The sequence below is a fragment of the Hyaena hyaena genome, unplaced genomic scaffold (genome assembly GCF_003009895.1).
Source record: "Hyaena hyaena isolate Hyena2069 unplaced genomic scaffold, ASM300989v1 scaffold_210, whole genome shotgun sequence".
NCBI classification, from domain to species: Eukaryota; Metazoa; Chordata; class Mammalia; order Carnivora; family Hyaenidae; genus Hyaena; species Hyaena hyaena.
In genome coordinates, this window is record NW_024080841.1 from 811,073 (window position 1) to 832,056 (window position 20,984).

The following is a 20,984-nucleotide window of genomic DNA, read 5'->3' on the forward strand; positions in this document are numbered from 1 at the left end:
TAGCTTTGAGTTAACACTTTTTTTTTTTTTAAATGTTCAGAAGCCTTTCTTTGGGCTGTAAAAACAAAACAAAACACAAAAGTAAAAAACAAAGCCCAAAACTCCTATCATTGCAACCACTTCTGTTGTTTCCCTAGTCAACTTACTATTGATACAATTAGAGAAATCTGACTCCTGGAAAACACAAAAATCTCCCAACCATAAAGAATTTAGTTATGTAGAAAAAGCAGTTTTCCATTCAGGGAGAAGATTTTCTATGAGCATTATTTTGTTGGAATCTAATACTCTGATAGACCCAATGGACAAAATTCTTAATAACATTTGCATATGGGTACTCAATAACAGGACAAAGTATTCAAAATGTAGTTACAAGGTTTATATCAAACCAGAACTATAGGGCATCTTACATTTCCATAATTAGTGCTAGAGGCAAGCCTCAGATACTGTCATCTGTGCATATCATAAGCATTGCTTTTTTCCTTGACATTCAAACTTTTACTTGGAAGTTGACAAGAAACTGTTTTGAAAATATAATCCCTTAACTACACCACCATATCTCTATCTCAATATTCCTGCTAGAAAAAGAAAAAGAATCTTAATTTAGCATCTATATTACCCAGGACAGTTTCAGCTACAAGTAACGAAAAACCTACATAAACTGGCTTAAACAAAGAGCACCAGTGGTTACTTTCAGTGCATTTGCAGAACCCTCCACTGCAAGAAAGTATATCCTCATGCTTTTTGGACAGAATGGATTGCATATTCATCTTAAACCAATACCTGGCAAGTGGAGTCTCATCCCAGTGACCAGACTGGGTGGAATGAAGCAGGATTTAGGATTTATTCAAATCATTTTGTGGCCAGAGCCACTGGCACAAAGCAGAGGCTCTACGGAATGGACCAAGGGAGAGGGGCACGGCTTAGTGGTTAAGAGCATGGACTCTGGAACAAGCCTGCCTGAGCTTAAGTCCAGCCTTGCCATTTGCCAGCCATGTGTTTTGAGCAAATTACTTAACCTATTCATGCCTCCATTTCCCCATCTGTAAAATGGGTTGTGGGGAGGATTAAATGTTAGCATCTGTAAAGTGCATAGATCCATGCCTGGCGCATATTAATTGTAATATGCATTTTTTAAACAAAATGCTCAAAAAGGTTTGTTTGGTATACAACCAATATGGCTCAGTATCTTGGAGTGAACACAACTTAACCTTCTGCTCAAATTGTTGGAATGGATAATGCAGTTGATGAAATCTCTTCCTGAAGCAATTTGCTTCTCAAGCTATCACAGACAGTCACTTATTTCCTTGAGGGAACAAAGTAATGAGAACCTCCTCACAGAGAAGACGAGTCCCACAAGTTTTGTTGTCCAAAGTCTAAGGACATTTGACCTTTATCTGGATGAAGAAGAGGCTGCGGAGGAAGGAGCCAAAGAGAGGCAAGGCAGAGACACAAAGACACTATGTCCTCCACTACCCCACCACCATGAATGCCTTCCTCTCGTTAAGTTAGAGAAAAAGAATTGCAAGTTGGCTAAAAAGAAACAAAGTACTTATTTAAGGGAAATGTTACACAAGTCTGAACCTTGAACAGTTGAAGAAGGAGAGAAGCTTTAGTTACAAAGAGATAAATGAAAACAATTTACACAGCTCTCTTTGAAGCTGAATATAGATAGATAGATAGATAGATAGATAGATAGATAGATAGATAGATAGATGATAGATAGATCGATCTAGCAGTTATATCAGTAAAATGGAAACCAGTTCACAATATTGTACCCTTCTTGGAATGAATTCTGAATGAGTGAATGAATGGATGAAAGAAAGAAAGAAAGAAAGAAAGAAAGAAAGAAAGAAAGAAAGAAAAGAAAGAAAAGAAAGAAAAGAAAGAAAGAAAGAAAGAAAGAAAGAAAGAAAGAAAGAAAGAAAGAAAGAAAGAAAGGCAACTAGGTGTCAGAAGATCTTATTTTGGGATAAGGGCTCAGTTTGGGCACCAGGAGCCCTTAGCAATTGTGTATCTATCTTTAGACGTTCTCAAGGACGTCCCAGAGGGTTCTTCTCCTACGCCCACACCTTGTGGTGGTGAAAACCCCACCATCTGTCTACATCTAGCACCGTCAGCGCTCTGCTGGCAGGTGGGCTATGCTGACTCCCAAAGGCATATCCAGAGAAGGCTGGGCAGATAGCAGCCCAGACGTAAACAGTTTCACAGCTATGAAGTGTCTCATGTCTCCAGGGGCTGAAGGCTGCCCGGGATAAGGGGGAATAGATACCTACATGGTGTGCTGCCAGGCCCGACACCATTTCTGTCTGGGGAACGATCCCAAGCAAAGCTCTATAAATGCATATACAAAGTGGCCATCACCTGCCCTTAAGGCTCCAGCCACAGAGGGGAGCTCAAGTGCATCTCACTCAGGCCCTTGGGCACATCCCCTCACAGGTCCCTCTGTCAGCGGCTGTGAGGATGTGAAGTGGCTGGTTCCTTTTACCTCTTGGTCAACTCTTGTCAGTCATCCCACAAGGTGAAACCAAGCCATACCGAAACATTTCCCCCCACTCATGCTCAGTCATTCTGGACTCACCTTTTTCCCCTAAGATACCTCATTTGAGTGTACCAGGACGACCCCGAAGCTAGGCCACAGACTGCGAAGCATCAGCCTTGAGACAGGCTGACTTACAAGTGTCATCATATACGTATGAATATCACGGTTCTGTTGTAGGGGTTTTTTTTTTTTGTAGTTTGTTTTGTCTTGATGACTTTGTTGATGATATTTTTATTGAAGTAAAATTTGCATGCAGTGAAATACCCATATCTTAAGTGTACAATTGGTTAAGTTTTAGAAAATGCACATACTCGTGTAGCTACCACCCCAAACAAGATAAAGAACACCTCTGTCATTCCTGAAATTTCCCTCATGGCTCCTTCCAGTCAACCCCCACCTTCCACTGCTACTGTTATGCCAATTTTTACTGCCATTGATTCATTTTAAGACTTTACTGGGGCGCCTGAGTGGCTCAGTCAGTTAAGCATCCAGAGTCTTGATTTCAGCTCAGGTCATGATCTCACGGTTCTTGGGATTGAGCCCCATGTCAGGCTCTGCACTATCAGCATGGAGCCCCCTTGGGATCCTCTCTGCCCCTCCTCCATTCAAACTCTCTCTCTCTCAAAATAAATAAATAAATAAACTTTTAAAAAAGGACTTTATTTTAGTTGCCCTCCATTGGATTGGCCTTGCACTTAAAATAAAATCCACTCTCTTTACAAGACCTTCATGATGTAGCTACTGCTAGCCTGACCTCTCCAACCACATCAGTCTTCTTGCTCGCTATGCAATTTCTCAAACTTGCCAAGCCCTTTCATGACCCTGGGCCTTCCTACACACCCTTCCCCCTATCTGAGACTCTCCCAGCTCTGTTTCTTTACATCGAGGGGCTGGCTTTTTCCATCCTTCAGGTCACAGCTGAAAAGTCCATTCTATAAATTCTCTCTGACTCCCCCACTCAGTGGGCATCCCCGCCCTTCCACCCAAAGCCCATTTACTCCATCATTTCACTTCTTCCTTTCCTCATTGCCCCAGTGGTGTGCATGCTGGCTTGCTGGCTACCTGTACCACTAGACCATCCACTGCAGGCATTCACTCATCCATTGATTCCACAACATCTGCTCTGTGCTGAACATTGTTCAAGGTGCTGGGAATGCAGCAATGATACAAACAGAATCTTTGCCCTACTAGCTTCCATTCTAGTAGGGGGAGACAGACCATAAATGAATACGCAAATAAGCAGTGGTAGGTCATATGGTGATAAGACATACAGAGGACGATAAAGCAGGGAAAGGGCAGAGGACTTCTCAGGTCAGCAAGTGCTATTTTATATAAGTAGTCTGAATCCTCCCCAATACGATAATATATAAACACAGACTTGAAGGTAGAGAGGGAGCAAAATAATTTGTGTATCTGGGGCGGAGAGGCTTTCAATGGCAGGGGCATGCTTGATGTGTTCCAGAAACAAGACAGAGGCTAATATGACTCAAGGGGGATGCATGAGGGTGATTCTCCCAGTGATGGAAGCGGGGGGGGGGGGGGGGGGGGGGGGGGCTCTTCCATAGGCAATAACAGAGGCTGCAAGGTCATTTTGAACAGACTGTGCTGAGGTATGGGGTGTACTTTGAGGTATGGGGTGGAGAGAAGGAGAGTTACTAGGAGGCCTTTTAGAAGCTATTGCAATCATACACTGGGGAGGTGATGGTGGCTCTGGCAGCGGGAGTAGAGGTGATCATATTCTAAACATTGAGTCAGTAGGTTTTGCTTCTGGACTGGTTGTGGAATGTGAGTGAAAGGACATGAGTCAAGGCTGACTCAGGAGGAGATGATCTGGACTGGGGCTGGGGTACATTAGTTCACTTTGGGACATGCTTAATTCAGGGTGTCCATTAGAAGTCCACATGATGCCTAACCCTACTCCCAGGAACAGTGGGTACGTGAATGTGGAACTGAGGGGAGACAAAACTGAAGGATCAAAGACACATTTGGGAGCTGACAGCTTATGGATACTCTGTAAATACATGGGACTGAGTGGGACATCCATGAAAGTGGCATTGTGTCTGTTTTGTTCATTGCCTCATACGCAGGGCCTAGAATACTCAGATATGCATTGTGTAAATGAATGATCCAAGCAACAACCCACGTTCTTTCCTGCAAGTTGCTTTACTAAGCTACTGTCTACTCTCTTACGAACTATATCCACTATATCTTGAAAAGTGTCACTAAATTACAGAAACCGAAACACCTCAAGGTGACCTTATCCATTTTCTGCCCACTCAGATGTACCTTTCACATCTCGCTTCCATCTCATTAGAAGGCAAGCCTTCGCTTATTTGCATTCATAATTCATAGGGAGACAGAGGGTGCCGTTTAGTACAAAGCCATAAGACAGAGCGGATGGCACCTTCATGGAGGCTGCCCTGAAATCAGGAAGCTGATGGCTTCATTCCTATCTCACTGCCAATAGTTGCCTTCTGTCAAGGAAAAAAGGTCTCCAAGTCTGTGAAGGAAGCACAAAGCCACATCTGCAAAACTCAAACTGCAAACAAGCCCCCAGGCTCCTGTAGCACTAACCGCCTCTGTCACTGAATTCGGAGTCACTGAAACGTGACTGTCAATGTGTCCGCATTTCACTGCTAATGCCTTGTTTACTCTGCATTATTAAAACCTTCTCACTGCACCTGTCTCTTATTAATGCCCAGGTTCGCAGCAAGTCGGTATCTGCAGGGTTTCCTTTGGGTCACAGACATTCCTACGTATCCAATACAGAACTCTTAAGACATTTTGGATTATAGTTTGGAAACGGAAAGGATGAAGAGAAAAGAGAGCAGGGCCATCAGAGTGGCTTCATGGTGCCCACCCAGGAACTTGAGCAATGAATTTTTTAGGAGTCGGGGAGGCTGGTACCTTTGCTGTGATGTGATGCATTTTTCAGGTTGCGGCAGGTGCAGAGGGACCTGCCCCCAGCCCACCCCCGCCCTCCCAACAGCTCACTTGCTCTTGATGAACTGTTGTTCTCTTTTCACACCACACGCCCGATAGCCTAGGGAAGAAAGTCCTGCATAAGGAACGTTTATTGGCTCATGTTCCAAAAGGTAGCCCTTGCTATACACACTTCTTTATTGCAGGTTAGTTATGATTTTTGACTCCAGTTCTAGGTTTATTCCTACATAAACCCAACAGAGTAAGTGGAAAACTTGGCCCTGTGTTTCCAACATGATTTAAAATCATCTAGTCATGTTTTCACACCTTTTGGAACTGTCACTTAGGTCCCGAGCATCCTTTTCCTCTCCTTTACTAACTTCTACATTCAGTTCTATAGTCAGCCCAAATGCCTACTAGTTGACAAGGAATATTTGCTAGTTTGAATTCCAGCCCTGTCAATGGACTGGGTGACGTAGGACAAGTTATTCTTTCTTTCTGTTTCACCCTCATTTGTAAGGTGAGATGGAAGATGTTACCTCCACAATGTGTGTGTGACTATAAAATGGGATAAGGCACAGATAGGACTCAGTATGGCACCGGACATGCTGCTAGGCTGGCCCCCACATATTAAGAATGATTATTGCTCTCTCTGGCATGATGTGGACCCATGCACTTCCAGATTAGCAGGTTACATAGAAAGGGCAGTCACTCCAACGATGCCTCAGATGTGTCACACTCCCTTCTTCCTAGACTACACACCATGAAATGGTGTTCACTCTCTATTCCCAGATAAAGAAAAAATTCAGAGAATAAGATTAAACTTCTCCATGTAACTGAATCACAGGGATGGGCCCTGTGCATGCGAGGGCTGTTTAGGAAGACTGTCCTATTCTTTGCAGACTCTCTTATACCCTGTACGGTCAGGGCACCTGAGCTCAGATGATAGCTATGGACATAGGAATTGGTGTTGGCAGAGCAGGGGTGGGGAGGGGTTGTTGGAGAGGAAGGCCCCAAAGGCACCATTCCAAGTAGGCTTACTAAAACTGAGCGTATGCCACTCCACCACGCTCACCCTCAGCTCCAAGAGCAGCGCGGCAGAGCACGGTGTGGGTTACTTGCTGTCCCCTCACTCTCCCAGCTGCCGTGGACCTCTGCTCAGCCCCCAACAAGGAGGTGGTGGAGGCTCGCGGGGGCTCCTACCACTAACACTGAAGGGAGCGCACAGACTCATTACACTCCCGCTCAGTGTGGCTTTGTCTTTATCCACTATTGCCTTCCTTCTTTTTCCATTCTTTGGGGTTGGGGCAAAAAGTGTAGGTGTGATCCTCAACACAACAGTGGGTCTAATTTATTTATTTTTTTTTAAAAAAAATTTTATGTTTTTTATTTATTTCTGAGAGAGAGAGAGAGAGAGAGAGAGACAGCATGAGCAGGGGACGTTCAGAGAGAGAGGGAGATACAAAATCTGAAACAGGCTCCAGGCTCTGAGCTGTCAGCACAGAGACTGACATGGGGCTTGAACCTACGAACTGTGAGACCATGACCTGAGCCAAAGTCGGACGCTTAACCGACTGAGCCACCCAGGCGCCCCAGAAACTAATTTAAGTGATTAGGGACTTAAGGCCTTCTACAAAGCCCACAGTGCTATGTCCCAGAGCAAGGTGTTGCTGGTCCCTGTCTGACTAGCAACGAGCTATGCTTTATCCTGGACAAGAAATGGTAGAGGGGAGGGAGAAGAGCCATGATGGAAATGAGGGCTGGAATAGGGGCGGGGATGGAAACTGTCCCATCAAAGTCCACTCACACCTTGGCAAGGTTGGCTACTTTATAGTCTGGGACTATAAAGTCTGGGACAAGCCAGGGAGATGCTGATGGAAAGATAATTAAATAGTGGGGCTGGCTGTTTCTTAGAACTGATGCCATCTAAGGTCAATTCAAGACCAGACCTGTTTCCTCCCACCCATGAAGGTAAATTAATCCAGGCATGCAAAATAGCAGTGAAATCAGCCCTACAGTGTGGACTCAAGAGCTCTGGCATCTTCTTTTAAAGCAAACAAACAAGAAGATAGGAGGAGGAGGAGAGAACTCTGTATCCCACAACAGATTTGGGAGGCAGGCTCCTTTTTGGTTTCAATGTTTACAACTCAGCACTTTTCTTAGAACCATTATCAATTTTGCTTTGTGCACAGCTCAGTAATTCTATTTAGTAAAACCGGTCAGATAATGCAGTGGCCCCTCAGCTACTCCCTCTCCTCCATGATGACGTTCATTCAGTCATCATGGAGGAGGGATTATAATTGCTACAATTAAATTGCTGTGCCAGGAGAAGACTGTATAAGGGGGCGGCTTAACAATGTGCCAGGCTATGCGGCTCTGCTACTTGCTAGCTGTGTGGCCTTGGAGAAGTTCTTTGCCTCACTATGCTTCAGTTCTGTCTTGTGCAGAGTGAGGATCTCACAGCATTCTCATCTTTCAAGAGACATGAGTTTTAAAGTCAGTGCTTAATACAGTAATGAATTATAGATGAAATATGCTGTTTCTGCAGATTATGAAGAACAAGTAGTTTTAAATACTGTGAGTCTAGGACAATAATTAAAAGCACCAAGGGGTTCTCAATCTGACACACATGGGCCCTGAGAAGCAGTGGGAGACTGAGTTTATAGCTATCAGCTCTTTCTCCACTGGGGACACCCACTTTTTGGTTAAAATGTCCGACAGAACTGCCTGAAATCACTAACCCACACTTTCGTCCTTTCTCTCACCCTCCCTGGTTCCTCATTCTCACCTTTACCGTTTTTTGAATTCCAGCCAGTTAAATTCCAGTTTGATGAGGTTCTACTACAATACACGAATCAAAGGGCCTTTGCAAAAAGCAGCTGCGACAGTGGGGGTGGGAGTGGGGCAGCATTTCTATTTCTCTTCAAGAGCCAGCCTGCTGCCAGTGAAGCTGTGGAGTCAGCTGACTGCCCCCAGCCACTGCCCCTTCCAGATCTGCTCTTCCTCTGCAGCTCCCAGGCAGGTTGAGCTTGGGAATACGAGAGCCAGGCCATTCCTGCCCAGTCTGGTTTCCTCTGATGTGCAGGGCAGTCTTTGCCCTGGGGTTTTCTTATCAGTTGTCCTGCACACTGAGGATGCCATCCAATCCTTCTTTCCCTTCCATCCTTACCCTCAAAGATGCAGACCAGCATTGTGGTTTGAGGCTCTCCCCAATTCTGTCTTGTCATCCACTTCCCAGAGGACAGGGCATAGAATAAATGTTCTGGAGATGTTAGGTGTTATTATTATAATGACCATTAGGAGTTGATAAAACTAATAACTCCGCTCACAGAATACACTTGTAGAGGCACATATTCTCATGGTGACCTGACCCATGAGTTCTCAGTAGTCTCTTAGGCCTTGCCTCACCTGCATCCATTTCTATGCTCTTCCAAGAAGACCATTCTGCTCTTTCTAATGCTTCACTGTGCGGAGAGAATTTCAAAACCACTAGAGGATTTGGTGAAAGCTACAGAATTAGCCGGAAAAATGGGCCTCCACAGCCCTTCGTCTTGGCAAGAATAAACACCATGGTCCTAAGAGTCTTCCTAAAACAAGTACTGATGAAAGCCACATTCGTTAAACAACAGAGCCTTTCCCGGGGGAGTTCTGTGTAAAGTCATTATGGTCTACCCAGAGTGTGGATTCCTGGTGCACACGGGACATTGATTAGTCTTACCGAGGGAAATGATGGTAAGGGCAGTGAGGGAAACACATAAGAGTCTCTGAACACACACATCAATCTGCAACCCTAAAGCATGTCTATTAGAGCAAAACCCAATTCAGTGACAGGTCCCACAAATACTGTTGAAAATTCTGTGATGATGACAGCTATAAACTCCATTCTCCTGAGACCAATGAGGCTGGTTCTGATTCAGCGACCACAGGCTTCACAGAATAGCTATCAACAGTAGGATAATGGTTTGTGATAAAGGTGGTGTTGATGTTCTGCAGAAAGCAGCAGAGAAGCAACTGATGATCAACTGCTATTAGGTGTTTAATAAAACTGCTTTGGAGACACTGCTGCTAAAAAGATTGTCATGGGTGGCACAAGGGACTCAGCAATCAATCCCAATGAAGCTCGTGCTTGTCTTTCTTTTTGAAAGCACTTCTTCCATCAAACACAAACTATGAGACTTTTGCTCCCTCTGATGGAAGAGGAATCAACTTTGATCTGATTACTCACATAAAAGCCATGGGCACCATGATCACCTAGGCAGACCCTGGACACACTTGGGTCAATGGCGAGACTGGGGAGAGGACTAAAGAGGAAAATCCCAGTGATGGCTGCAGGTTTCACCCAGTCCACAAAGCCAACAGGGACTGGGTCTCAGAATGGACTTCTGTAAAAATCACTAGGCAAAACAAAAGAGGTTGTAGTTACCTATCTCTAATACGAATTATGTAATTGAGATTTCCACTCCTGTTTCTATCATACCAAATCCATTCTAGGTTGATACACCTCTTGTACCAGAAAAAAATACTGGCTTGAGGATGTGACAGACCTGGGCCTGGGGCTGGTTCTGAGCCTTCCCTAGCTGTGTGGTCATGGGCAAGTTACTTCTCTTGGAGACTCAGTTTCCTCATCTGGAGAGCAGAAATAAGAATAACTATCTGACAGGGTTTTGTGAGACAAAATACCAACATATATGTGAGAGGCTTCAGGGTCTTGTCCCAATAGATTTAAAAATCAATTGACAGAGCCTAGCCTGTATGTGTTTCTCTACCCCTGTGGCACCATTCCAAGAAGATCATTCTGCTTTTTCTGTTTCACTGTGTGGAGAGAATTTCGATTATCATATCACATATGACAGATGTAGAGCTCAGAGGGCAAAGCTGCTGTCCTATATTTATCATTGGCCCTCAGAAACAAAAAGAAGGGATTTAAAAAAAATACTACAGTTGTAAAATCTCACTCTAACATTAAAGACTTTTAGAAGTATGGTAAAAAACAAAACACAAGATGGCTGGGTAACTTCATCATAGTAATAGCTAATATCTCATTATTAATTACTTCATTGAATTCTAGACACTATTTTAAGTAATCTATATTGATTACTTCATTTAACTCCCAAACTACTCTATGAGGTAGGATCCATTCGTCTCTCTCTCTCTCCCACTTTACAGATTAGAAAACTGAGGCACAGTGAAATTTTGTTTGCACAAGGTAACACAGCCTGTAGGTTAACAAAGCTTAGGCTCATCTATGGGCACTTTGATTTCCGGCCCTGTGTTCCCACAATTATGCCAAAGATGGGACTTCTAGAGTGGCTAGCAAAGTTCCACCACTTTCTGACCTGGGTGGTATTTGCTGTACATTTTATTCATGTGATTTTCTGAATCAGTTTTATACTATTAAAAAAGCATTTTAAAGTAATAATACTAGTAGCTAAAATTTTGCCACTCAGTGCTCTGGACAAAAATGGATGTGTTTTGCAACTATACGCATGGAATTATGGTTCTATAATATTGTAATATTTGTCTCTCAGGGCACCTGGCTGGCTCAGTCAGAACAGCATGCAGCTCTTGATCTCAAGGTCATCAGTTCGAGCCCCACGTCAGATGCAGAGATTACTTAAATAAATAAAACTTTGAAAACTATATTTGTCTCATTTGCTTAGGACAGTGGTACAGAAGAAAATGGAAATTGTATTTTCATTTTGTCATACGAGGTACTATTTGGTCACCAGAGTCCATTGGAAAATGGGGAAATAGTATAAGGAGAGCATTTTTATTTTGGTATGCTGAATTACTCCCTGTCTTGACTGTATTTTTCTCAACATTTATTTGCTTGTCTTTTCATGTATTTGTCTCTTAACTTCTCTGATTCATCCTTTCTCTTTTTCCTTCTCTTTCTCTCACCCCTTTCTCTTCTTAGCCTCATATCCCTTCTAGCTCCCTTCTCCATGCTGCTCTCTCCTTTCCTTTTTTTTTAAAAAATGTTTTATTTATCTATTTATTTTAGAGAGAGTGACAGAGTGTGAGTGGCAGAGGGGCAGAGAAAGAGGAAGACAGAATCTGAAGCAGGCTCCAGGCTCTGAGCTATCATCACAGAGCCTAATGCAGGGCTTGAACCCACCAACCATGAGATCATGACCTGAGCCAAAGTTGGATGCTTAACTGACTGAGCCATCCAGGTGCTCCCTTTTCTTGTAGAGAAATCATATCCTACTGGTCTTAGTTATTGAATATTATGATGCATTGCTTACTCTTCATTAAAAATTGTTGAATAGATTATATACAAACTTCAATTAAGCCTGCCAACTTAAGTTTCCATTGCCACATGTACTCCTTGATTGATTTCTATTTTAGTAGCTTAATGGTTCCCAGTTAATAACAACCTTTTGTACCTTAAGAAAGCTTAGGACTGGACAGGTTAACATGTTATGGCCAAAGAAGAAAATGTAGTATATGAGCATAAGTTGGCCAAAGTAATCTGCTTTCTTCTTACAGACTTCTTGCTATTTTCCTCCCCTGTAGACACCCAACAGAGAAATCTCAAGACAGGACTGCTTCTTAGCCTATGGCCCATATGGAGCTTAGTCTTGCCTGTTAAGGAGATCTATGAACACTGAAAGACTCCAGTGCTATGTGTAAGGATGGGCCTTCAAAGGCTGGGAATGGCCATAAAGATCATCCCCTGAGCCCAGGATCTTTGGGCCTCATCTCCAGAACTAATGACTCCAAAATCTTATAACCAGGCAGAAAAGTATATATGTGTGTATGTATGCATGTGTGTGTGTGAACTCTTTAATGTTCATCTACTTTTGAGAGAGGGGGAGAGAAAAAGTGTGAGCAGGGGGAGGGTAGCGAGAGAGGGAGACACAGAATCCAAAGCAGGCTCCAGGCTCTGAGCTGTCAGCACAGAGTACAACACAGGGCTTGAACCCAAGAGCTGTGACATCATAACCTGAGCCAAAGAAAAGTCACCCCCAAGGAAAGTATATTTGAAAAAATCCCCTTCTCTCTGCTAAAGAGACACTTGCATTCTTTATTCAACGGCTGTATATAGGGTGCTCCTCAGTGTAGTATGTGTCATCTTTCCACCTGAATAAGTACTGGGTACTCTAGTCCTTCCCTAGTCAACATGGTCCACACCAGATTCTAAGAATTCCATGGTGCCCTGCCTGCCCCTGAACTTTGGAAATAAAGGCCCATCACATGGTACCTTTGTAACAAACCCCAGCGCCATCTCCCACTTCAGGTTCTAAGACTTCCTGGACTCTCTAGGAAGCTCAGCCTGTTCAGGACCTCGGACAGTTCCACTCTATCCACTGGGGAGCAGCAAGTACCTGTTGGATTGTTCTGTAAGCAGGGTGGTGTCCTTTATCCTTGACCTCTTCCTCTGGTCCTGAGAACACTATTTCTTCTTCCTCCTCTTCACCTTCTTCAGAACAGGAATCAAATGCATCAGCATAATACTCTTCAGCCACAAGCGGGTCTTCTGGAATGTCTGAAATAAAGAATAAACAGCAGTCATTAAAATTATAACAAATCTAGGATCTCCTATACTTTCCCAGAGATGTATATTCTGTTTGTGCTGATAAAGCTTTCATGGAGTGTAGATCTGAATCTTAGCTTCCTGAAAGTATCCGGTTGAATGTAATAAATACTCAGCAAAATTAAACCGGTAGAGGAAAGGAGGGATGACTCTACTGGCAAACACATTTTGAAAGTGGAAAAATAAAGCCATGAAACAGGAAGAAATGATCTCTTGGAGGCATGAATCTTTATTACAAAGGAGGGGATGTCAGATCAGAAGCAGGATGAAATGCCTTGCCTGCAGGACCCTCTTACACACCCACACAAAACTGCAGAGGGAGCTGGCGTAGAACTCTGTCAGCACTCTTCGGGAATTTCCTTTTTAAAGAAAATAAGTGGTGAGACCGGGAAAGATCCATAGGATATATATCAATGGCATTTTGGCAAGCTAAGGAAAACATTACAGTTCTTTTTTAACAGGCTATGAAGGATTTTGAGATGGAGTTCACTCTAGATAACCCTGGTTATTTACACCTATATGTGACACTTATTATTTTTTTTTAAAAGTAAGGATCATCCACTTAAGTTGATGCCAAGAAGTGGTTTCCTCAGTTACACAATGCAATGTTATTACTAACTAAAAACATAATCGGTGCTTATAACGATTTCCAACTAAGAAAGGCCAAGACTGAATCACCAAAGAACCACAGTGATATCAATTCCAATTTACTAATGAAGACCTAGAAATAGGGAAATATCCTTGGGGAAAGGAGCAAGTTACAGAGTGACATCCCAACATATAAAAACTACAGGCATTTTAGGCTTTGCACCATTGTCTGATTTATAAACAAAATAATTCTTCTAAATCATAACAAACAGCACTGTTTTTCAACCCACTGTTGCTACTCTGTTTACTGGGGGGAAATAGGGAATTTGGAGTCAGAGACTCAGCTTGGAATCTAGCTCTACTGCTTCTTACATGAGAACCTAGACAAGGTATTTGAACTTACTGAGCTCCAACATCTCCAGTAAAACTGGCATAAGGGTAACCTAGCACGATTAGATTAACCATGCATCTAGATTTACCCATACCTAGATGTGAAGATACAGTAAAGATTCTTTTGAAAGCATTGTATATAGGAAAGCTTTATAAAATGTTCACTCAATTTCCACATCTGTAAAAATGGACTTTTAATTAACTGATTTGATTCCAGAATCCTCTGGAAGTAAGATACTTAGTGGAGGTAAAGTTCCCTGACAGTCTGACAGTGGGATACTTTAAAATCTTCGCTAACTATGGCTTCCCATAAAACACAAGAGGCTATTGCCACGACCTCAAAATTAGCTCAAAAGACAAAAATTACATATATTAAAAAAAAAAAAACTGCCTCTGCCAATCCCTTAGGAAGGGGCACACTGGGATCCCATACTTTTGGTAACTCCAACACAGCCTTTTTTTCCCTTAAGATCACTGGTTTGCCATTGAGCAGCAGATGAAATAGGTTATTTGTATATAATGGCCATGTTTTATAAAAATCTTTATTCAACTCACATTCAGAATGGCTTGAGAAGTATATGAAAGTATATGAAGCATATATGAAGTATATGAGCAAGAGAAGTATATGAAAACTAACATCTCCTGAGCAGATAATTCAAGTCTCTACTTTTGTCCTCAAGTAGGGGCATTTGCTCACTGAATGGAAGGGTGGACAGGACCACATAACTTCCTGCCTCCTCCTCCCACCCCCAGCCACCACCACCTCTCCCTCCATCTCTGCATCTCTTTCATAGACTTGTCCATTCTGTCTCCCTCTTTCTACTCCTCCTTTTCCCCTGCCCTCTCCCCCCAGAGGTTTTCTGTCTCTTTGACAGTTATTCATTCATTTATTTATTCCTATTTTTCTTTCTCTTTCCCTCTATTCCTCCACTCCTTCACCGTTAGGCCAGAATATTTGCTTTCAAATTTGACTGTGACACAATAAGAAATATCATTTACATTGTTGCCCAGTACACAGTAATGTATGCATATAAATTTGTGTATGAATATAAATCTATTTGTAGTTGAAATGAAAGTTTCATGCATCTAGATTTACCCATACTAAATATGACAATTCTGGTCTTTCACATTCTATTCAATTTTCTTTTAAGTGCTAGTTGCAACTTGTTGATTTCTCACCACACAATTTGAAAAACACTGGTTTAGAATGCTGGCTTTGGAATCAAAAGAGAGCTGCCTTTAAATCAAGTCTCTTCTATCAGCTCTATACCAGTTCTATGCCTGTCCTTCAGGTTTCTCAACTGTAAAATGGAGATGATAGTGCCCACCTCTTAGAATTGTTGAGATCATTAAATAGTATAATGGATGCAAAGCACCATGCACATGGTATGCACCCAGTAAATGTCATTAACTAACATTTAGCATAAAACTCTGTACATGTTTTGCCCATAATACACAACACCAGGAAGAAACAGAAATATTGGACAATCACAAATATATACCAAGGTTAATTACATATATACACAGAATAGAATCACTTCTCAAAATCCATACTGTACCTAACTCCAATGGGCAATAAGAGACAAATGGTTCTCTTGATAAATACTGAGCCCCACCTCCCATAACATGGCTCCTTGCGTACAGAGTCTTGGTGTTAAAGGAAAGATTCCCTCTCTTACCAAGGATACCCTTCCAAGAAGGAGGGGAAGGAAAGAAATGGTCAGGAGGAAAGTGCCTTCCTGCCACTTGTGCCCAAGTCATGAAGCAGACAGGTGAATCCACCTCTAGTATTTCTTAAACGAGCACCATTTTCTTGGTGCAGCTCAGAAAAGAGATCATTTTCAAAAGGAAAAGTCAAAAGAAAAGTAAGTCTGCTCAAACTGTGTTTGTCAAGCTGTGTGTTTTTCATATGCGGGCCCAATTTGAAGCCTTGTTAGGCTAAGGCTCATTTCTCCTGTCATTGAGGGAAAATGGTCTGTGATAAATAGCTTTAATTTCCTCACACCCTGAAGTCAGCTTCATAACAGATGCACTGGAGCAGCATTCCAGATCTCTACTAGGCTGGGTGGGCAGTGACAGTGTGTTTATGAAGGAATCCAATTATGGCTGCCTGAACTTGGGCACAGTTGTTACAGATCCGCGCTGGAGAAAAAGAGAGGCAATCACCCTGTTCCAAGAGAAGAAGGCTCTTTGCCAGACCCTTCAATTAAGACCCTAATAAATCCCTTCCTCTAAGACTTAAGTGAGTATCAGGACCACCTGCAGGGCTTGTTAAAACACAGATCACTAGGCCCCACCCACTTGCTGATTCAGTAGGTCTTGGGTGAGGCCTGAAAATGTGCATTTTGAACAAGCTGCCAGGTGCTGCTGGTGCTGCTGGTCTGGGGCCACAATGTCCAAACCACTGCTGTAGGATGTGATCAGTTCAAATAAAAGTACTATCATATATTATTATACAGAAGCACTATAATAAAATAGTAAGACTGTAATATCTCTACATCTTCCAACCTTGTATGTTATAGGCCGAAAGAAGAAGAAGAAGAAGAAGAAGAAGAAGAAGAAGAAGAAGAAGAAGAAGAAGAAGAAGAAGAAGAAGAAGAAGAAGAAGAAATAAGCTTTACTTTAGAAGAGTGCAAATTGTTGTGCCATTCGCTGTCACGATCTCTGTGGAGTTGTAGGGCACTTCTCTCATTTTACTGATGAAGAAGAACAAAGGTGTGAGTGAGCAGTCCAAAGTTACAGCACTTTACAGTTTGCCAAAGTACATTCATATCCATTATTACATTTAATCATTGCCACAGTTATCGAGTTAGACCAGGACATTTTAATCTCATTTTTTGGATAATGAAAGCAAGGCTCAGACAAGCTAACAACCAATTGAAAGTCACAGAGCTGTATGCAAAGTGGACACTACGCCCGAACACAAATAACCTGACTCCTCTCTTTTTCCCACCTAATTGGTGCTATTTCATGGTTAGCTAGGAATTTTCGTCTTCATTAGTAAAACCATGTCATGCATAAAAGGTGTGATTATCTTCCCTCATCCTTCTCTGAAAGATGTTGGACAAGAAGGGAGAGGCTTTTCACTTATGAGATGGGAAAACTGAAGGACTTAGTCATCCTGGTAAATTGTCTGAAAGGAGCTGGGAATACTGAATGCCAGGGGTCCTTCCTTCAGACTCAGCCCAGCTGTCACTACCCTTGACCTCAGATGTGCTCAAACTGGAGTGTGCATTGGGATTGCCCGGAGGCCTGTTAGGGGCATCTGAGTGGTTCAGTCGGTTAAGCAGCTCAGTCGGTTAAGCGTCCGACTTCGGCTCAGGTCACGATCTCAAGGTTTGTGGGTTCGAGCCCCGTGTCGAGCTCTGTGCTGACAGCTCAGAGCCTGGAGCCTGTCTTTGGATTCTGTGTCTCCCTCTCTCTCCGACCCTCCCCTGCTCACGCTGTCTCTCTCTCTCTCAGAAGTAAATAAAACATTAAAAAAAAAAAAAACAGATTCCCAGCCCCATGCCCAGTGTTTCAGACCAAAACAAACAGTGGGACAGGGCTGGGGCAGGGCCCGAGTCTACATGCTGCTGCCACATCTTAGAGAACCACTGTTCTACCTTCCAGGACCTCCAAGGAGAAAGTGACACACAGGTGCAACTGTTGAATGAGAAACTCCCCAATACCTCATCTATTATTGTACCAGCCCTTTAAGCTTCTCAAATGATCAGAAAAATGCACTAAAAAATTTATTTTTTATTTTTTTTAGGAAAATGTTTTTAAAGAGCTAACAAAATAAGAACTTTTCCTAAAGTCAAACCCGAGTTTCCTTTAAAGGAACTTAGTTATGTGGAAGGAATACCTCAGCCTGTGCGCCTACCACCATCCTGAATGATTCTAACCATCTGTATGTCTTGAGTAAATGCATGTCATGAGCTTAGCACAATGGTTCTCAAAAGGTGTTCCCTAGAAGAGCAACAACAATATCACTCAGGATCTTACTAGAAAAACAAATTCTCAGGCTTCCCAGATCTACTGAATCAGAACTGGGGGGTCAGGGTGGGGGAGGCGGAGAAAGGTCCAGCAATCTGCATTTTAACAAGCCCTCCGGGGGATCCTGATGCAAGTCTAAGTTTGAGACCCACGTTGTTTGGCACAATGACTGGCACTTACTGTCGGCTCAGTCGATATCTTCTACAGAGATCCCAGTAGGTAAGCTCTCTTGTGAGGCAGGAGCCAAGCCCGTCCTGTTCCCCAAGTTTTCTCCAGCTCATGGCTCAAAGCAGACACTCCAGGATACTCTGGTTTCTCTTTAGATCATATACATTTTTTGCCTTTTCAAAACAGACACTCCAAACTCAAAACTTCTTGTCCGATAGATGAGTGCCTACATCTCTAAGAGATAAGCACTTTCAAATTTCATGCAAAGAATTTCCTAATCTCTATTTTGGGGACGGGCAGGAAAAGGGGAGTGGGGGACATAAAGATTTTTCCCTCCAATAGTGTCAGAGCCGTGACCTGTGACTTGGGAAATCCAACAGACCCACTCACACTTTTCTGCCCCTTCTCCTAAGAAGTCAACAATACCCACAAGACATTTGAAAAATGGTTCTCACTCTGCACATGACCTCAGGGAATGCAGCTCCTCCTAAAGAGACCATGTTCTCTGTGTCAGCTGCGGTGGGGCAGGCTGGGGGTGAGGAGGGGGTCTCGTGGCAGGCAGCTGCCCAGAGATTCCCTTCTTTATTTTTTCTTTCTTTCCTAGTTTTCTGAAGTGGGCAATGGCTTCACCTTGAGCCAGAAGGTGTTGAACAAAAGCTATAATAAGAACAAACTGATCTCTTGTTGGATCTTGATGTGGCCTCCAAAGACCGCCGTCTCACATCACAGGTCGGAAGCAGTGGTGCTCAGAGTGACAACAGTTATTATCACACTGACGCGGCAGTTCTCCAGATCTCTTATTTTCCTAAAAATGGCACGTGTGGGTGTGAGAAAGCTTGCCTTGATCCATTTTCTAATGAAAACATTTTAAATAAAAACATCACCTTCTCATATGTAGAAGGAATCTATGATTAATATGCCACAACATTCCCGAAACTACTGGGGGAGAGAATGCCTTGAGAAGGCACTTAGATGCAGACACTTTCTCACTGCTGCCTCAGTTTCACCAGGGAGCCCTATCTTGTGTAAGGTGTGGGCAAACTGGGATTAAAAAAAAAACAACCCAAAAAACTGAAGCTCAAGTTAACTGGGGATGTGTGCTGCTTCTGAGAAAGGCTGTCTCCCAGCAGGAGGTGGATAAAGAGTAGAGAATAAGAGGATAAACTGTGTAGGGTCAGACTGAGGTTCAAATCTGGTCTCTGCTGCTATTGGCTGTGTGACCTTGGGCAGCCGGCGTCACTTCTCTGGTCAGTTTTCCCATTTGTAAGTGGGTGTAGTGAATACTACTGGGGTGCCATCCAAACCTCCTAACCAGATGCACCCCAAAGTATAACTGGCATACTATCCAGCTGCTGTGAGTGCTGCCTGCCCTGTTAGGCTCTGCTGGGCTGCGACAACAAGATGCCACAGACGGGGGCTAAAACAACATTCACTCTCTCCTGATTCTGGAGGTTGGAAGTCTGAGATCAAGCTGCTGGCAGGTTTAGTTCCTCCTTGGCTTGTGGGGGTTGGACCTCTAGCACTGGGGCCCCTGGTGTTTTCAGGGTCCTAATCTCTGATCTCCTCTTCTGATAAAGACGCCAGTCAGATAGGGTTAGAGCCTATCCTAACAGCCTCATTTTAAGTTAATCACCTCCTTAAAGGCCCCATCTCCAAACACAGTCACATTATGAGTTACTGTGGGTTAGGGTTCAACATATAAATTTTAGGGGAACATAATTCAGCCCGTAACAATCGCGAACAAGATCAAAGAATTTCCTTATCAAAGAGGTTATGTGTTACGTCTACCCTGGAGCCCACTCAAGTGGACCTGGCCCCCTGGTCCAGAGCTTGCTGTGGGCTCAGGCTCCTTCCACTGCCCTGTCTAGACGTACCCTCCCCCTGAACCCAAGAGCTCTCTCTCAGTAAAACACATATACCAGAATAACCATCTCAGGCTCTGCATCTAAGGAGCCCAGTCAAAGACTTGGGGGTATTATAATAGTAATACCTTAACTCATAGCTGTAACATACAATTTTATAAGAGATAGCTGATGTTATGCATGTAAACACCTCTTAAAGGAAAACAGATGCCAGCAAGGTCACATTCTTTTATGCTATACATTTATTCCTCAGACTTTCTAGAAACAATAGAGCCCACACCTATGCACACTGCTAAAGTGAGTCATTTGTCAGATATCAATTATATCTCAGACAGCTAAATTTTTTATTTCTTGAGGTCTAACATACTTGTCCTATTCAAAGTTTATTTTTTCTTCTCAAAGTTTATTTTTATTTATTTTTTGAGAGGAGAGAGAGAGGGCAGGCACATGAGTGGGGGAAGGTCAGAGAGGGAGAATCCCAAGCAGGCTCTGCACTGCCGGTGCGGAGCCTGATGCAGGGCTCAAACCCACAAACCATGATATATTGACCTGACGTGAAATCAAGAGTCATACGCTTAGCCGTCTGAGCCACCCAGGCAGCCCTCAAAGTTTTCTTAAAATTCTCTATCTAGCATAGAGTCCAGAACATATTAAGTGCTTAATAAATGACCATTACTATTCCCTTAGCAGGCAGAAAATGTTTGTTTTCTTCATAGTTCTCCTACCAAATATAAGTACTAATATTAGTAAATGTGCTGCTGAAGCAAGTACCCCACTGTAAGTATTTAGAAAGACACCTGAGGGGCGCCTGGGTGGCTTAGTCGGTTAAGCATCCGACTTTCGCTTAGGCCATGATCTCGCGGTTCGTGGGTTCGAGCCCCGCGTCGGGCTCTGTGCTGACTGCCAGCTCAGAGCCTGGAGCCAATTTCAGAGTCTGTATCTCCCTCTCTCTCTGACCCTCCCCTGCTCACGCTGTCTCTCTCTCTCTCCTAGAAAT

General features: G+C 43.2%; 1 protein-coding gene across 1 annotated transcript in view; it reads right to left on the reverse strand.

Annotated features, from left to right (window-relative positions):
- Positions 1–20,984, reverse strand: part of NEK11 (NIMA related kinase 11) — a 251,083-nt gene that overhangs the window by 78,514 nt on the left and 151,585 nt on the right. Inside the window, exon 13 of the mRNA XM_039242197.1 lies at positions 12,793–12,953. Coding sequence (XP_039098128.1) covers positions 12,793–12,953 — 161 coding nt within the window. The remainder of the gene's footprint in view (positions 1–12,792; positions 12,954–20,984) is intronic.